This window comes from Parasteatoda tepidariorum, chromosome 2, assembly GCF_043381705.1.
Source record: "Parasteatoda tepidariorum isolate YZ-2023 chromosome 2, CAS_Ptep_4.0, whole genome shotgun sequence".
Lineage (NCBI taxonomy): Eukaryota > Metazoa > Arthropoda > Arachnida > Araneae > Theridiidae > Parasteatoda > Parasteatoda tepidariorum.
Genome location: NC_092205.1, coordinates 19,145,279 through 19,164,920, shown reverse-complemented (window position 1 = coordinate 19,164,920; position 19,642 = coordinate 19,145,279). Strand labels below are relative to the sequence as shown.

Here is a 19,642-nt window from a genome sequence, read left to right as displayed (position 1 = left end):
TTTTCACTTAATTAGGGTAAACCAACGAGTGAGGGAACACTATCCAGTGAAGGAACATTTCATATATATTGATTAAAAATTAGAATTTGAAAGTTTTTCTTTAGATTGATTGGTAACAATAGCTTACTGCCAAACAATAGGAAGTCATCTAGCAATGTTTTGGATTGCCTGGTCAAATAGACTTCTCTGGAAAAATTTTTGAATTTGTTATTATCTCTGCAACACCTTATTTCGATGAAAAAATTATAAGGTGAGTGTTTGTATCTATATGTTTGAAGTGGAATTAATTGCATGTAATAGTCTTATTTTTCTCACTGTGAAAAAGAGAAATCAAAATATAGTTATTGAAGTTACGTTTCATTATTTTTAAAGCACCATAGCATAATCAAGTACTGAGATAAGGGGGTGTTTATTCACTGGATCACTAAACGATGAAAAACCAGTGAAGGAACAAGTATTCCTTTACTGTTTTTTTCCCCCAGTTAATGAAAATAAAAGAAATTTTTTAATTTTCTTGTACTTTTAGTCATATTATGCATCAAAATTCTGTTTAAAAGACAAAAAACAACTTCTAATCAGTGAAGGAACAGGCATGTTCCTTCACTGGATCACCAAACGATGAAAAACCAGTGAAAGAATAAGTGTTTCTTTACTGGGTTCTTTTCCCAGTTAAGGAAAATAGAAGAAATTTTTTAATTTTATTGTACTTTTAGTCATATTATGCATCAAAATTCTGTTTAAAAGACAAAAAACAACTTCTAACCAGTGAAGAAACAGGCATGTTCCCTCACTGGGAATACTTCCAGTGAATGAGCAGTAATGTGTGAAATATGATTTTACATGACTCTAGGATAAGTAATTCTGCTATATAGAGGACAACCGAAATTTTGTTAAAAATTGAATGAATAATTCCTGAAATAATTTCAGTTCAAAATGTTAATTCAATAGCTTAATTTATGGAAAAATTATAACTTATATTTATTAATGGGGTGTGTAGTTACATCAAATGTTAGGCAACTTAATATAACTATGTTTACAAATCGAAAACTAATTAAATATAATCATAAAAATTTGAATAGAAAATTTTTTCGCTGGCTTTTGCACCAAGAACTCTTAATAAGTTATCATTATAGGATAGCAACGTGGTTATATAATTTATAAAAACTACTTTACTCTGTTAGAATTTAGAAGCAAGCTCCTCAACAAAAAACAGAGTTAAAAAGAAACGATACTCAATTTCTTCAGAAGCTTGAGAGGGAAATCCCTCAAGATATGTTGCAAATTTTTAACGCAGCATTGACTGAAGAGTCCAATATCGAAAATGTCCAAGAGCCTGTACTTTTGTCAATATGGAAGAAGTACGTATTAAAAGAAGACCACTGGGTTAAGTCAAACTTAGGAGCTGAAGCTAGTATTGATAATGAATGCATCTTGGATATCGAATTTGAAATGAGTCCTCATGCTGATCCTCTCTTAGTTGAAAAAAGAAATGATAAGTAAAATCAGTACCTCTAAATATCCTCTAGATATAAGTCAACAAGTGATGGATTTTCCTCAAACTTCGACACCTTTCCCCGTATATTTTCGAGAAAGGCATTCTAGAAATGTTGCTGAAAAATCAGAAGAAGTTTGGAAGAACCATTTACATTGGCCAAATATTGATGATAAAAAGAAAGGTCAAATAAGAAGCAAAACGAATAAATTACCTTTTGCACTAACTTTAGAGAAATTGACGAAAATTTCAAGAGGCTGAAAGATCTAAAAAAAAATAAACAAGAGAATATAGTGAAGAAAAAGAAAGAAAAAATATTTAAAAAAGAAAAAAAGCTTCAAGAAATAAGAGGAAAAAGAGTAAACAAAAAGGCGATAAAATAATAATGATAATAAACAGCATCGGATGACACAATGATTTAGATTTGACTGTCAAATTGAATGATTGAAAGAATGATTTTTTAAAATTTATTTTGTATTTACCATCATTTTAATTTCTAGTTCATGATTCAGAAAAAAGTTAGCATTTTACAAGTACTTGTATGTAATAATTTCATAAATAGTCTTGTTTTTATATATTTGTACGGCTAATAAATTCATAAAGAGCATTAAAAAATAATCGAAATTAAGTGTTCCTTTACTGGGCAATTTTGTGTTCCTTCACTGGTAAGAGCTGTTCCTTCACTTGGTCTTCTTACTACTTGTTATTTGAACCTCCAAAACTTTAAAACAATATTATGTAAGTTCTCTAAAAAAATTTTTCTTCATAATTTGCAATTAGTAACAAATATGCTGACACTGTCATTTAACTAAAATTACGAATTTTGAAATTAATATGATTTTTTAAAAGGCAAGCGAAGCTTAAGTGTTCCTTCACTGGTTAGTTTACCCTATATCACAAAGGATTACTTTCGTCATTTTCTTAGTTTTCATTTTTTCCTGATTATTTCCAATGTATCTTTATCTTTTCTAGGAATGTCAGGTTTTGTCATGGAGTATATGAATGCAGACATCCAAAACCTGTCTTTACAGTTTCATCTGCGAATTCCGTGGATGAAAGGCTCGGGCAACTATAGCATCGATGGGAAGGTGATCAAAATTGTACCCATCAGAGGAAATGGAGAGTTTTGGGTGGAATCTTACAACCTTAGCCTGGCAGCAAAGGCTTCTCTGGAGATGTCTGAAGGGGACACGCACCTTCAATTATCAAAGTATATCGATTACATTCTGCAATAGTAGTTTTGTGAAATTTTACAAACACCATCTCTTTTGTAAGGAAACAAAAAACGTTAATATATCATGTTTCTTTAAAGGGAACTGTTAAATTTTTCATGAAAATGACATTAATTTTCTACATTTTACAACGAATAAAAAAATATTGTACAGAATGCAAGACTAAAAACGAGATACCTTAATAACTTCTGATCTAATAGTTTGATTGTAATGTTCTGAACTTCAATCTTAATGAAACGAAAGCCTAACCTTAAACAGTTCAAAAGTTATTTTGCTTCGTTTTTTTTTAAAATTTTGTGCACGGTACAATTTTATGAAATCTTATTCTATTTACGTTAAGATATCCCGTTAGTATACCGGGGAATTTCACGTAAAGTGAGAATTCGTTAGTTTTATACTTTACTGGAAATTTTGTCAGGTTGAAACGCTTCAAAAATATTGTAAAAAAATTCAAACATATTTATTTCGATTGAATTCAGTTTTTTAATACTGGAAGCCAGAAATTAATTTACAGTGTACAGCGTTTTTTTCCCTTTATTTTCACATAGATTTTCAAAATATATAATAACGGCAGTCTTATTGAAACATCTTTTATAGATATCGTAGATGGTTTTAGAATTTGAATTCTGAATACAAGTAAAACAAATGTACTGAAATTTTCAGATTTTACAGCTTCTTGAGTGTAAATAAATTTTATTTAGGAAATAAAAACAATGACCAGAGTAAAAATAATAAAACTAAGATAAAATTGGAAAATATAGTTATATATTATTAAATATCATAATTATTAACAATGTATTGAAATTCGTTAATTGGGTACCTGCACTTTAAGAAGAAGAAGACCTCCCATGCCCACACACGTGAGCAATGACGTCAGCACCAGCTAATCTTTATCAGCGAAATGGCGCATTAAAATTGAACTAAGTTTCTCCACATAAGTTAGAATGTTAATTAACAATAAGTTAATTAAATACGGAGCCGTATCGCACATGGAATTAGTTGAAATATAATTATTTTTTGTCTACTTATTTTACTTAACTTAGATTTATTATTTGTTTGCGTATTTTATTGTAACCGTGATATATTTTTGTTTTGTGAACCTGGCAACTTCAATGTTTAATTAGTTTGTTTTTTTTTCCACATGGCTTCGTGCCTGTCTTTGTATTAAGTCTCTGTGTAAATGTATAGTGAAAGAATTGACATTTTTAAGAAAGAGTCTTTGCGAAAGAATTTAGAAAATGTCGCTTAAGAGAATTGATACTAGATGGGCTTGGCTTACTTGAAATAGAATGGAAAGAACAGTTGCTAACGCAAACAAATGCCACATTCGTTTCAATATCCAATCAGATTCGAGATACCCACACTACGTCACTTGCAGGCATCCCATTACAGGCTAGAAAGACTAATGTTCGTGCTGACGACAACTCGGAAAAGCATTCGCCAACGCATGGTCTAGATATGAATGTCCAGTTCTAGTTTAAAATTTAAACTTTGCTTTTAAATGAAGACACTGAAATTGTGCCTTTTTTACCTATTGGGATGAGTATTCTTGTAGGTTTTTCATATCCGCTCACTTTTCGAATAGATTAACTTGATCAACTTGATCAACTTCAACACCAAGAATCATAAATAAAGAGTTGTAAAAGTCTTAAAATCAGGTTAATATAAGCATTAATAAAATAGCAGCACAACGATATCAAATAAAGGAAACAGACGAGACGACTTTTTTGAAGTTAATAGTTTTTCAGACTGAGTTTTTGTTTTATAGAGGTTGAGTGACCTGTTACGGGAAATTATAATATTTTCCATAATATTAATTTAAAGTATTATGTTCTTTATGATTAAGTTAGTCATAATTAAGACTATTCTTATCAATAAAAATATGTATTTGTTACCTGCTCTTCCAACACAGCTATAAATTATATTAGCGTGAACTATTATATTGAGGCGGAACATTATATATCGTACTATAAACAATATAAGGTGTCATGTTTGCCACGGGTATAGATTATCCCTTCAAATAAGGAGAATTAATCACTGATACTAATACTATCGAGAAATATCTCAGAATGTGACGTAACTACCAGCATGATTATTAAACATCAATTCACTAGTATAAAAGACATTCTAACTACAGAACGCAATGATTGCATTGACCTTTCGTTTTAGTAGCATCTAAGACCTGTCCGATCAAACTGTAACGGCGGCCAATTGCGTTTGAAACCGAGTGGTCGAAGCATGTTTTGCAAGTAGGGGTCTAATTTTACTAAGCTCTACTGTCCTTAGGGTCCTTCGGGTTTAATTACTAGCGGAGGCTGGTGATGTTAATTATCGAATCGAGATAAGTAATCTTAAAAACAGCGAGCTTTTTGATAGATAGATGAAGATTGGCATGTCGACAAAATTAAACTGAAAAGGTAAGAATTGGAACAAATTAACGAAAGATGTAGCTGCCCAGGCTAAACAAGATCGGTTTAGTCATGCAAAATAAAAAAGATGTTCTTATCTATAAAGATAAAATTGGTAGAAACAATTTGATGAATGTGTAACCTGATATCACAAAATTGCGATAATTTTTTTTTTAAAAAAATTAAACCGATTTGACAATTTTAAAATAATTATTTTTACTTTGGCGAACGAGATTCAAAAACCGCATTTAAATATGAAGCTTTTGCATTTGGTTCAGACACAGTAAGTTACTTAATACAGTTTTTAAGTTTTTTTCCCTCCTGAGATAAAATAGCAAATTATGCAGTCGAGATCTTTATAATTCTAAAGATATAAATATCCAGATTAAACAACTTTAAAATGTTAAAAGTTGTAGCATACGTTGGTACTTCAAATATTCATTGTAGTAAATTATAATCATTAGTGTTGTCATAAGATAGAAATATTCAAAAAAGTATTTTAAATCAGCAATTGGGAAATCTAAGAAAAGTTTTATTTCATTGAAATAAAATAAAAGAATAAATTTAAAAAAAAAACAAACAAACAAACAAAAAACAAATTTTGGAATAACAAAATCAAGTACATCTATTTTCAAGAAGAAGTAGAAATGAAAAATTGCTCGGCAATGAGAATTATTCTCAAATAAGTTAGAAAATTATTTTCTTTTTCAAAGCCCAAGTGATTTATTGTTAAATTTTAAGTAACTTACCATAATTGACTCAATTAAATTTTGAGAAATTGCATTATGCAAATATTGGCTGAAAGAGGTAAATAATGACGTGATTATACATCTACGATAATGGAATTAATTTAAACTTTTCGTTTATGTTCCATAAATGCAAATGTAAAAAAGAGAAATTTTACCTTATCGTTTTGCGAGAATCAACAGATGTTTAGCCTAGAGATTTAGTTTTTACTAATAGGATGTTACGTATTTTTTTTAATCTCTAATTATATTTGCATATTTTGAATTACATTTTTCAAAAACTCTCTAGTTTCTTTGCCTAAATTGGAATGGTTTACGTGCTTGAAGGGCTTGTTGTAATTTTGTAATAATCTACAAAAATATAATAAATTAATTAATACAGATGAAGGGCATATTGTAAAATTGCTATAAGTCACAAAAATAGTGATCTGATAAAATAATAAATAAAAGCTCCTGGTGAGATTGATATAAACTACATAAAGATATAACTGTAAGATAAAACATTGTGATTAAGCCACAGAAATCATAATGATATGATAAAATAGTTTATACATGTGAAGGGCTTATTGTAAAATTGCGATAAGCCGAAAAAAAAGCTATGTGATAAAACAATTTAAATGTTTAATGTTATATGTTATGTGTTTAGTGTAATATGTTATGTGTTAATTATGTACGAGATTGGAATAAGCTGCATGTATATATAATTGTAAGATAAAACAATTAATGCATGTGAAGGTTTTATTGTGTTAAATTATGATAAGCCACAAAAAGATATAGACATATGATTGAATAATTTATGCAATTGAAGGGCTTTTTGTGAGATTGTGATAAATCACAAAAAGTTATAATGATATTATAAAATAATTTATGCATTTGAAGATAAGATTGGAGTACATTACATGACAGTAAAATATAAAACAATTTATGCATATGAAGAGTTAAGGAATTAGCCACAAAAGATATAGTGATATGTTATAATAATTTATGTGTTTTAAAGGCTTATTTTCAGGTATTTGAATTTTTTTTCTTTTCCGTCCAGGGACTTTGATGTATTGATTGATTTTGAAAAAGTCGAGATGTATTTAGAGAACTTCCTTGGGGGTGGAAAGTGGACAGAAGTCTTGCTGAAAATTCTTAATGACGTCAGCAAAGATGTGTTTAAAAAATTTCTACCGCTTCTAAAGGTATTGTGTTGATTTTATATGAAAATATTGTTTAACATTTTTTTTAAATATAAGTTTTTTTTTAATTTTATATGCTTTAATTTTCATGTGGGAATTTTTATTTTTATAACAGGAAATATTCGAACGGCTTTACGTTTTTTAAAAAGGCTACTTTTGTTCAAAATACTTCGGATTTCAGGTAGGCGATATACACTACCCTACTATAATGGAAGATACATTTTCAGTTTTTGATATTTTTATTTCTATTTTTTTAATTTCTAATTTCTATTTTGTAAAATTTAGAAGCTTTTAGTTAATTCGATTTTACATGCTTTGCAATAAAGTTTAAAGTTTTCAGAGGTTTGAGAGACCAACAATAAATTACAGAAAAAAAAAGTATTTTTGAAAACTCTGTACCAGAAAATCAAGCAATAAGCTTGTAGCTTGTATCGATGATTTTGGTTATTATTTGCAATGAGTGCATGAAGTTTCGTCAATTTAGCATAAATATTTATGCAGATAAGAACATTTTTATAAAAAAAGAATTTTTTTGTTTTATGTTTTTTTGTATTATTTTGTACTTTAATTATATTCAATAAAATTCTTGGCGCAATTTAAAATTAATTACGAAATTATTGTTTTAAATTTTTAAAAAAAAATTGTACAAAAATCTGAAAGATATAAGTTTTTAAAAAAGTTCTTTTATACTGCACATGCGCGGAAAAAATTTAAAATTATTTTTTCATAATTTTGTAGTGAATCGTATTTTTCAACTATTGAAAAGAATCTGATTTAAATATTTTAAAAATGCAAAAAAGATTCAAGCAATTTTCTAAGTAGTTTACATATTTATTAAAAAAAGCTAAAAAAATCAGGGATTTCTCACAAATTTTATTATGTAATATTGCAAATTACCCTACCCTATAATGATTGGACAGCAAGAACAAAATTAAATATGTGGCCCTTATCATTTAGAACTTTCTTTTGAAAAGTGCAAAAATTTCAAATGCTATACAAATACTATTTAAAACTTCTTACGTTTTTAAGATATTTAAATCAATTTTTTTCCATTAGTTGTCAAAAATGATTCATTATAAAATTATAGAAAAACAATTTTGAATTTTTTCCGCGCATGCGCAGTAAAAAAACTACTATAAATACTCATAACTTTAAAACAACAGTTTGGTAATTTATTACTCCAAATTGTAATTTGTTGCCAATTGCTCCAAAAATTTTGTTTAAATTTACTGCATATTTTTAGCAAAAAAACATGAAACGAAAAAACTTATTTTTTATAAAAATGTTCATATCCCATAAATATTTAAGCAAGATTTACGAAATTTTATGCAATCATTGCAAATAACAACCAAAGTAATTGATACAAGTTACAAGCTTATTGCTTGAATTTTTGGCACAGGGTGTACAAAAATACTTGTGTTCTTTTGTAATTTATTGTCGGTCTCTAAAACTCCTGAAAGGCTTAGACTTTATTCAAAGTATGAAAAGTTTCATGAAAGAAGCACTTCTAAAATTGCAAAATAGTCCTCTCAGTGATTCTTGAGAAATTAAAAAAAAATTATTGTTTAATTAATACAATGTTTAATGATGTCGAAATCACTAAAAAACAATGATGACAGAATCCGAAAAGAAATTAACGAATGTTTTTTCTCGAATGGCAGGCACTGAACAAATTAACGAATGTAGAAGTCATAAGAAAAAAGTCGGAATTGCAGTGCATTCCAAACAATTATTTCAAAAGTTGTTTCTGAAAATTGACTACCAGAGTACAAAAATGAATTACATCACGGGATTGTAACTCACTTCTTATTCTTGCCTACTTCAAAACGTATTAAATGTGTTTGTAAATCAAATAATATTTTGAAGATTTTTTTAGTCAACTCCTGAAAATAAATGGCCTCACCTTGTACGCAAAAATTAAGATTTAATATAAAGGTTTTCAATTTGATTACAACTTGAAGTTTACAAATTACAAAATAATCTACATATTGGAAGTTTCAAATTATGTCAATGATCAATTTCAATAACTAATCCATAAATCAGATTTTAGAAATATAACAAACTGTCTAATAAACTGTACTCGAATTATAAAAACAACAAACTGTGATTTGTTATCATGAAGCTCTTTAGTTTTTAAATATTTACACAGCACGATAATTTATTGAAATTAGTCTTCAGAGTAAAATTTATTCGGTACAGCGAAAGAAGTTATGAACAATAGTAAAAAAAATTAACGTAACAAAAAAACAGTAAATTAATTAACTTAAAAAAATGCGTTATACAATCCTTCGAATGTTTTGTTGTTTAGTTAAAGAACATATATTAATATATTTATAATTGTACTCAAGAGGGAAATATGATAGTTAAGGCACGAGAAAACATAACTCTTAAGGAACAGAAATTTGTTTTGTTCCGAGAAAGGTATTTAATGTATTCTTAACTACGCCATTTTTTGTGTCATTAACATAAAATATAAAAGAATAACTTACAGGGTATTTCGATATGTACGAAATGTCATCGATATTTATTTATTGTCCTTTGAGCTAACAAATTGTCGTCCGGAGCTCCTTTTTTTTATTCTATCGTATTTTATCTAATGGGATGCACTCTCTCGGGAATTTTAGATCTCTCTCTCTCTCTGTACAGTCTTTTAAAAATCTATTTGAGTATTTCCCTTTTACAAAACAAATTAAATTATCGAAAAAAGAAGAATCATCGATTTTTACATCGATTGAATATCGAAGGAAAAGGAAAACTTCCCCAAAGCTTAGAGCTAAATATTAGAACTAAATATACAGGGTGTTCCGAAATCCTCACCATGAATAATAACGTATATATTGAGGATATTTATATTTATCCATGGTTATTCGGAAATAAACCACAATGGCTGTACCAGCTCAATACTCCAAGAAAAAGACAGCTTTCTTTCAGGATTTTTGAAATATATGTTATTTTTGAACTTTTTTGGTGATATTTGGTTTAATGTTAATAATATAACTCACCAATACCATCTGAGATTATAAACAGCAGCAGGATATTTGTCAGAAATGACATTTAGGAGATCTTTGGTTTCATGGAAATGATATAATGTAGCTATACCATCTGGGATTCGAAGCAGCAACAGGACATTTATCAGAAATGACCTTTTGGAGATTTTGGTTTCATGGAGATGATATAATGTAGCTATACCATTTGGGATTCCAAGCAACAACAGGATATTTGTCAGAAATGACCTTATGTACGAGATTNGGAGATCTTTGGTTTCATGGAGATGATATAATGTAGCTATACCATCTGGGATTCGAAGCAACAACAGGACATTTATCAGAAATGACCTTTTCGAGATCTTTGGATTCATGGAAATGATATAATGTAGATATACCATCTGGGATTCGAAGCAACAACAGGACATTTATCAGAAATGACCTTTTGGAGATCTTTGGTTTCATGGAGATGATATAATGTAGCTTTATCATTTGGGATTCGAAGCAACAACAGGACATTTATCAGAAATGACCTTTTGGAGATCTTTGGTTTCATGGAGATGATATAATGTAGCTATACCATTTGGGATTCCAAGCAACAACAGGATATTTGTCAGAAATGACCTTTTGGAGATCTTTCGTTTCATGGAGATGGTATAATGTAGCTATACCATTTGGGATTCGAAGCAACAACAGGATATTTATCAGAAATGACTTTTTGAAAATCTGAAATTTTATAGAGATGGTTTAGCCTAATAATAACATCTCGGATTAGAAACAACAGCAGCGGGGTATTTGTCAGAAATGAAGTAAAATAAATATGCATATATATTAGGGGTTGCAAATTGATATTTAGATGAAAAAGAAATAAAAGCTAGTTGGATTGTCTGATGAAAATTTGATATGTTTTCAATAATCTCCTCTCATCTCTTCCTCGTTTTCTCCTGCAATGGAGAATTTTTCAAAATTTTCAGATTTTTCATCATGTTTATTTGTGGGTCACGTTAATTTTTTTCCTTCGCTTAAATTTTAACTTTAGTTCCCTAATATGCATATTTATATAATTCATTTTTCGACGAGGTGTGTAAAAATATATAATAAGTGCATTATATAACAGTATGTATATGTTTTTTGATTTTATTAGACTCATAATCGAGCCTGAAAAAGTAGTTTCTTAAAGAAAAGAATAATGGTGCAGTCTCCGCTTCAATTAAAGTAATTTTATCATCATATTTTTATCTCGGGATAATTTTATCATCGTAATTATGTAATTTAAAGGTATACAATAAGCCAATTTGATACATCAATGGCACGTGTCAATTTATTTTAAATTATAATTATGCTACATGTGATAAAACTTAATATGATGGATTTCCAAAAAAATGCGTGCATTATAGTTTTATACTCTTCTTTATCGCTTCATTAAATGTTTCAACTAGATAAGTAGCCATAGTAGGTGACTATGGCTTACTCTTCTTTATCGCTTCATTAAATGTTTTAACTAGATAAGTAGGTGACTATGGCTTTAAAATTTTCCAAAATAAATTCAAGAAAATTAATAAAAAGATATAAAATTAAGTTTTTAATCTGAATAGATGTAACATAATCAGCTATGAGAAAAGATGAACATAAAAGTTAATAGACTTACGTTGCACAAAGAGGTCAATCTCTTAATCGAAAAAAAAAAATGCAGACTACCTTTTGTTCCATCGCGCCTTAAGAATTTATCAGTAGAACTAAATATTCGCCAGCTGAGGTCGAAGTTAATTATGCACCCGGTGAAATAAAAGATATCGATTAACGATGCACAAAACATTCCTGGTAGCTTTCAAAACCACACTTTGCTTTCAAGATATCGATATTTATAGGAGGGGAGTTGTCACATAAAAGTTTTTTTTTCTATTAACCGTTCGAAAATGCATTCAAATTAGCTTCATATTATCCAATAAAATGATATAAAAGTTGGGATCCGATAAGCTATTTACGGAAAACACTTAATGCGTATTGTTTTCAGAATTTTTTTTTTAAATCAAATTAAATTGTGATGATTTAGCTTTTGTTAAGAAAATACTTTGTTTTACCAAGAAAGTGGCGTAAAAGAAAGAGAAATCGTTTACTTAACATTTAAAGATATTAGAAATAATTGTTGTACTGCTTTAGGGTAGAAATTGTATCATTTGTTTCGTATTTTTAGAAGTGACGGTAGTTTGGGGGATAGTATATAAAATGCAGTTTTTATTTTAAAATATCTGGATGATTCAAAACTATCTTTACAACTTTAATGTGTTAACATATAAAATAAATGTGATATATAAGTTTTGTTGTATTGAGATATGTCACACAAAACGCAATAAAAGAAAACTTTAATTATATCCAAGAAAGCTACAACTTATTTGAGAGTATGCTAGAAAAGACAGCTATGATTTTTTTGATATCATCTGGAGAAAAGGTGACGTAATTTTTGATTTGAAATGGAGAAAAGCGTAAGTTTAAGCCCTAAAATGGCAGAAGAACCTCACTAATTCCAAACAAATAATACTTTCTCTTCTTTAAAAAATCTATGCATAAATAAATAAAGGTTTTTGTTTAGTTCCTAGGAAATACTTAATGCAAAATCAGGTACAAGCAAAAGAAATTATCTATTAAAATGTCATAAATCGTGGAATGGCGAAGCTAACTAGCGTCCCTGGAAAACTAAAAAATTGTTCACAAAGTTTTAAAAAGAATATTTGCTCTGCCGTTTAAATTATTTATTTACAAAAAATATTTCTGTTAGAGAATCTCTGCCAGGAATTTCTGTTCTCAGAATATTGAATTGTAAAAGTGAAGCAGTGAGTTTACGAATATTACTTCAGGAACTTAACTTTCATTTTTCAATTTTCCCGGAAAGCTGGTTACCTTAGAAATAACAGGATGTAAATATACAGGTAATGAATGATCGCATAAGGAAAGTGAAAATCATGCAGGATTTGTTGTAAATGTCTAGTTTGTAATGAAACCTTAGATAACGTAACTATGTTCACTTGACTGAAATCAACAGGTTTCAACATTCCTCGACTAATAGCTTCGAGAACGTATCATGAATATATACTTTCATGCAGAACTTTCCAGCATGAGTAACCACTCTTACTGAAAGACCAGCAACTTTGAAGTTTTGAGTGTTAACAGAGAAGCAAGAATACGTGAAATATCCAGAAAATTCTATGTGAGAAGACTAAAAGGCATGTCCTTCCAGACATCATAACGAAATTTGTTTCTGATAGGCTGTGCCAGCAAAACACAGACTCTAACTCTTTTACTTGTACTATACCATCGATTACAGTGCTTATTCTGGGCTTGTTGACACGTTAGTTGTACCGTAGATGACTGTAAGCGTGTTGCTTGGAAGGGCCTGATGGCAGGGTTTGAGTTGGAGTCGTACCCAAGGAAGTCTATTCTGAACAATGTATTCTTAAAGCTAGTGGTGGATCCTTAACTGTGTGGGATCTTCTCTCACGAAATGGATTTGAAATTAAACAAATTGTTAAATCATTGTGATTATTTTTAGTTACTTGGAATTATCATATACTAACAAAGTGAAATTACTATGTTTGATACTGGACCTACATTGGTTTCGAATTTTCAGAATGACATTTTGATCGATTTCAACCAATGATTTTAATGACATAGAGTATCTGATAGGAGTCTAATAGAGTATCTGATAGGAGTCTAATCAAACACATGTGAGATATAGTCGAGTTGCTATATAGTTTGTCTAAAGTAAGAACTCCCTTAGCCATTCGTCTGGACCCGTGGCTATTATGGTAACGAGTTATAACTATTTCAAGTATGAATATGGGGTCATTGTTTTAGGACAGTTTTGGCTTGGGTCGGTGAGAAAAAGGGAATCTTTTTCTTCGGTCTGTTGTGTTAGACCTAGATGAAAGAGAGGCTACCCTCCCTGAAATGCGCTATTCATGTTTCAATAGAAGCAGAAGGCTGCAGACTTTGTGGCGGGGAGAGTTCTTATCGTAGACAAACTATACTTCACTGGGTAAGAGGATATTAGCTGTATAATATCTTATGGCGTATATTTATCTGTATATTAAATTGTATATGTATATTAAAATGTATATTCTGCTAATATTTGATACTATTGCAAGTTTTCAGTTATTTTTCGTTCTATGCAATTTTATGAATTTTTAACCCATTTATGTTATTATCTGTTTGTATATAGAAACATTTTATATAAAGTAACAATTGATTTTTAATTCAACTAGAACATTTGCACGAATTTTGAATTCTATACTGGTTAAAATGCTTCAATATGGTATATTGTATATTGAACATTATATATTTTGTTAATATGGGAATGCCATTGTAGGTTAAAGTTGAAAATAAAAATTTAAGTTCCCTTGCATTATTAATTTTAAATAGAGATTCATTCTCTGTATCTATCTACTTCTGTATCTATCTACTACTCTATATCTATCTACCGGGTTATATACCCGGTATTTATACTCATCAAACGTGCCATGAATGATTGCAAAAACAGCAGAAGAAGTAGCTTTCAAAGGCCACTTCTGTTTTTAATGAAGACAAAAGATTTTTTTGAAAAAAGATGTCACCAAATGATCAAAAAATTGGGTTTTAAAGTAGGCTAAAAATTCGATAACCTTTCAAAGTGAAAAATAATTTTATTCATTAAGTAAGATATTAGAGAATATTTCAATCAATATAAAGCCTTTTTAATTTTTGATAACTTATTTGGCCCAAAATTTTGAAATTAAAATTTTATAATTTAAAAAAGGAAATAATTTTTATTAGGCAAACAGAATGAGAAATTGTGTTTCGTAAAAAAATATAATTTAGTTTTTAAAGTCACTGAAAAATGTCACTCTCTAGCAATAATATTTTTAATAATTTCACGCCCAATCAAATACAAAATTACACTTTCTGCGATATGTTTTAAAAAAGTCAAATTTTTAAAATGCTTAGTACGAAAATTTAATTTTGATTTATTTATTTAATGCTCATAATTTCTTCACAGGATGCTTTGAACAATTCTTTACTGAAAGTGATCAACAAACACTTGATGAAACTACCCATCACTTCCATCATACCAGGATCCACAGCTGATGAATACATCGATCAAATTCTTGAGAATGTTCACAATTACGTCAAGAACAACAAATTGGATCCCATGCAATTGCCAGATTACGTATCCACTTTTTCAAAAGAGGTATTTTTTTAAAAATAAATCTACTAACAAATTTAACACAGTTATCATAAATGGAAAATTATCTTCCATACCACGAATGTTTGCTAAGTTAAAAGTGATCCATCTCATTTCATAATGTATGGAAGTCGTGACAGCTTGTTGATGGGTAGAAGAACATTGAATATTTTATGCATTTTATGATTCTTTTTAGGCTTAACAAAATATTAAATAGGATGCAAATATATCCAGCACGCAAGAATTTAAAATTTTAGAGATGTTTTATCTTTTAATTTTTTTTAAAGTTCTAAAAGCAACTTAAACTTTTATTTTTTTAAAATGATGAAAAAATTTGCAGGGTTTCTTGCAAAGAATGTTCCTGTTATGTATTTTTAGAATCCTTAGCGAAACTTAAAAAAAAAGATGTACAAATTTAAGTAAAGAAGAAACAAAAAATGCTATCAAAAGCAGACAAATCACAGAGAGTAATATGCATGTAATAAACTTAAAATAGTTAATTGAAAGTTGGACCTTGCGGGGATTTTTAATAATAATCTTTCAACTTCTACCTGCTTCCTACAGCAATCAATTCTATTTTCCTGTACTGTATTAGATTTTGATCGTATTTATGTTTTTTTTCCATCTATTAAATATCTCCAATGTGAATATCCCCTTTTTGCCTTCGTTTTTTAAGAAAGAGATTCTATAGATACATGTCAGATGCCATTTCCTTATGGCACACTCTGATTTTATCTAAATTAGAGCACGAGATGAGATTTGATTTATTTTTTCACCTTATTTTCATCTCCCTGATCATTTTTGTGTCTTTATTTTCCATTTTTAACATGACATATCTCAAAATATTTTTAAATATAATTAAATGAAATCTGGAAATATTTTACGTTCATTCCTCAGAAAACTTACAAAATAATCTGAAATAATTTCGTTTAATGATTTTTTTCCCAATGAAATAGAAAGAAAGAAATGTGTAATTCCAATTTTAGAGATTTTTAAACAGTAATATCGAATATTTTTGAACGAGAATTTACGTATGGGCACTTTTATTTAAAACCCACTAAAATTAGTTAATATGAAAGCCTTATATTATCAGCACTGCCAACTATCTATGGTTATTGGGAAAATTGTCTTAGTGCTTTGTAAATTCATTGCTTTGTAAATTTGATTTTCCATACTACAACATGCTAGTGAAGTTATTTTCCATACTACAACATGTAAATGATTCAAAAGTTTATATCCAACTCCACTTTGTTCAAGCTCCTTAAGGCTTATAAAATGTGTGCTAAATTACATAAACTTTTAACTTAAACTTTTAAAAATTTTTGAAAGATTTAGTATTTAATCGTTTATCACTCTATAAAATAATATGCAAAAAGCGAAGTAGTTGCCAGCTCTATATTCTCAGTTATTTTGGTTTTTATACTCAGTTACTATATTATTACATACAATATTATACTCAGTTTATTCAAATTTTTAAATTCAAAAAATTACTTTACGTTTGTTAAAAATTATTTTACATTTCTTGTTTTAAGGAAATTTAATTTTAAAATTTTAATAAAAAATTAGAAAATAAGTATTTTTAATTTTAATAAGCATTTTTAAAAATGCTTATAGAAAGTAAGCATTTTTAATTTTAAATTGGTTTAAAATTTTTTATCTCTTGTGGCAAAAATTTTCTTATCACAAGTTAGAGTCTGAACTCTTTTTTAATTCAAAACAAGTTACAAATATTATTTTACAATGAATTATTATAATGCTTTCTCATATTTGAAAAAAGTATTAATTTCTTAAAATTTCAAAATTGTTTTAAAAGTAGAAGATTTCGGTACATATTGTATTTAAAAACAAAATTCGAAACACTGCACATAATTTTAAAAGAAATTCAAAATCCCTTTAAACTGACATCGAAATTTAATCTATGCACGATTATTGATTGTTCAGGCATATTTAAAATAATTCGATTTCTTAACAGCTTAATTTCGATTATTTTACTTTCGAAAAATGACTAATGACTAAATGACTTCGAAAATGACTTTTTTGACTAATTTATATCCTAATAAATCTTTAAAAGTGCAAAGAGTTGATACATTTTCTGTATTTTTGGATTAAATAAAACCATTAAAATCCTCCTAAAAATGTCAGGAAGAAAAGTAAGAGATCGATGTATCAAAATATCATATCTTTGTTGACATCGCGATTCATCGTTGTAGAGTATTTATTACTTTTCTGAAAAGCGTTATAAAAGCGAAAAATTCTATTTTCCTTGAAATGTGCGAGCCTGCTTTTTGTTCGTTGGTTAAGATCGACTTTGAAGAGATAGAAAAAAACATAGTTACACAATCTTTATGTCAATAGCGTTATGAAATGCAATTTTGAAGCTCTTTACCTTGCCGCCGGTATGCAATTTCAACAAAAGGATACGTGATTTTAACAACGTAATATTTTACTCAAGCCATTCAACGTAAATGTTTACATAAATCTGAAATTTATTACAGCGCTATAAAGGCACAGAAAAATCTTTCCAAAGAAATATTTTTGTAACAAAGTATTTATTCAGTCACATAAATATTTGGCAAAGAAATGTAAATTGCATGTCTAGAGAGTGTACGAATTTTATTTTATTCGCAGAATACCTATAAAAGGAAGAAAATTTTTAACTTTCCTTCATTAAGGAAAATATTCTGAATTTCTTTTTTACAGAGGTTGGTGCATGCATTACTACTTCGCGCTACGGCTCCCGCATGGGCTTTCACCCTAATTTTACTGTGTCTCAACACCAAAAATAGGTGCAGCTACTTTACACCAAAGTTCCTCTAAGTTTCTCACTACACCAAGACCAAGAATTTTTTAAAAAACTTAATATCTATAAATTTAAAATTCGGTCATTATGTGATACAGATTACTTTTCAATTAAAAAAAAATTAAACAATGTTCAAAAAATATTAATTATTTTCATAATAAGTGAGCTTTTCTCAGTCTGAAGATCTTTTCCTTTACACTTTCATTGTGGTCCTTTACACTTTACACTTTCACTGCTTTACACTTCATCCTACTCTTTGCTCTAAGAGTTTCCCCGCAGAGCTAAAATTGAAACAAAACTGAAATTCCTTTAAACCTCATTTATTTTATTCTAAAAAATAATAATCGATTGCAATCAATAACAATACTCACTATAGTGACTTATTTATGTTTGCAGACATAAAAATAATAATAATAAAATTAAAATAACAAAATAATAAAAATAATATCGCAAAGGCTCTAAAAGTAGTGCTGCTGGTGACATCTTGTGAAAAATGCCTTAAAGACAAAATTTCATGGACTACAATGCGCTAAAATGTTTATAAATGAGTGACAGGACAAACTGCTGTCATATAGAGAAACCTTGTGGAGAGGACGAATTATCTCGTGTCTAGTACACAGCGGTCTTTCCAGGAAAACTAGTTATCTGGTCCGTCTTGACGAAAGAGTTAAGTTAAAAAATTTTGCTAACTAGTATATTTTGTAGTAACGTAGGGTACTGATACTTAGATTTAGATGAATTAAAATAGCTTGAAGAAAAATTTAAAAAAATCATATTAGGATAAATTGAAACAAAAATTGAAGCATTAAATACAATATCAAACTTGACCATTCAATTAAATAAAAGAAAACTCTTTCAATTCATTAAATTAGAGACGTTTAGTTTACCTGGGCGTGGCTGGATGGAGCAGTTGGTTTGTCGTCGGCCTTCTGAGCCCAAGACTGCGGGTTCGACCCCCGGTCCAGACACCGGATTTTCGGGATGCAGAAAATCCTCAGCGGCCATGTCGTATGATTATGCGGCACGTAAAAGATCCTTGGAGTGCCTTATTGGCTCTTGTCATTTCCGGCAAAATTAAATTCCTAGTGCACTTTAGCATCCAAATAGAGTCTCGGTGCTGCCATCTAGTGTGGAAGAAACTAGACGTCCAAATTAACATGACCAACGGTATCTCACCCATTGTGGTGGTCCTGAAAGAGTGGATACCACCTCTGGAGAACGCATTAGGTCTGCTCATCGGCAAGTCTGATTGTGCAGCTCATTAGAAATAAAAAAAAAAGTTAAAAAAAAGTTTACCTGGGCTAGTTAGGCTAAAAATTGGAGAAAAAGAAGGTTTGAAAAAATGTTAAATTTGAAATCAATGAAACCCAGAGGAAGACCCAAACGTAATGGTAAGATAATGTAATAAAATATTAGCCATAAGGATTATCTCGAACTGAAAGTCAGGGAATGGAAACAAAAAGGTTTAAAATATCATTGTTCTGCCTGTCAAAGCCCAGTGCGATCTGTAACACTCTAAAAGTGAAAGATTACCATAAAAGAAGCAAAGTAGAATGCCTTTTCAAAATCCATCTATATGTTTTG

The 19,642-nt window shown here is 29.1% G+C and overlaps 1 protein-coding gene across 4 annotated transcripts in view; it reads left to right on the top strand.

Annotated features, from left to right (window-relative positions):
- Positions 1–19,642, top strand: part of LOC107439415 (uncharacterized) — a 246,436-nt gene that overhangs the window by 222,113 nt on the left and 4,681 nt on the right. For all 4 annotated transcript variants that reach the window (XM_071177247.1, XM_016052005.4, XM_043045221.2 and 1 more), the window contains exons 4-6: positions 2,465–2,702; positions 6,918–7,062; positions 15,073–15,264. In XM_071177247.1, the coding sequence (XP_071033348.1) occupies positions 2,465–2,702; positions 6,918–7,062; positions 15,073–15,264 (575 nt within the window). The remainder of the gene's footprint in view (positions 1–2,464; positions 2,703–6,917; positions 7,063–15,072; positions 15,265–19,642) is intronic.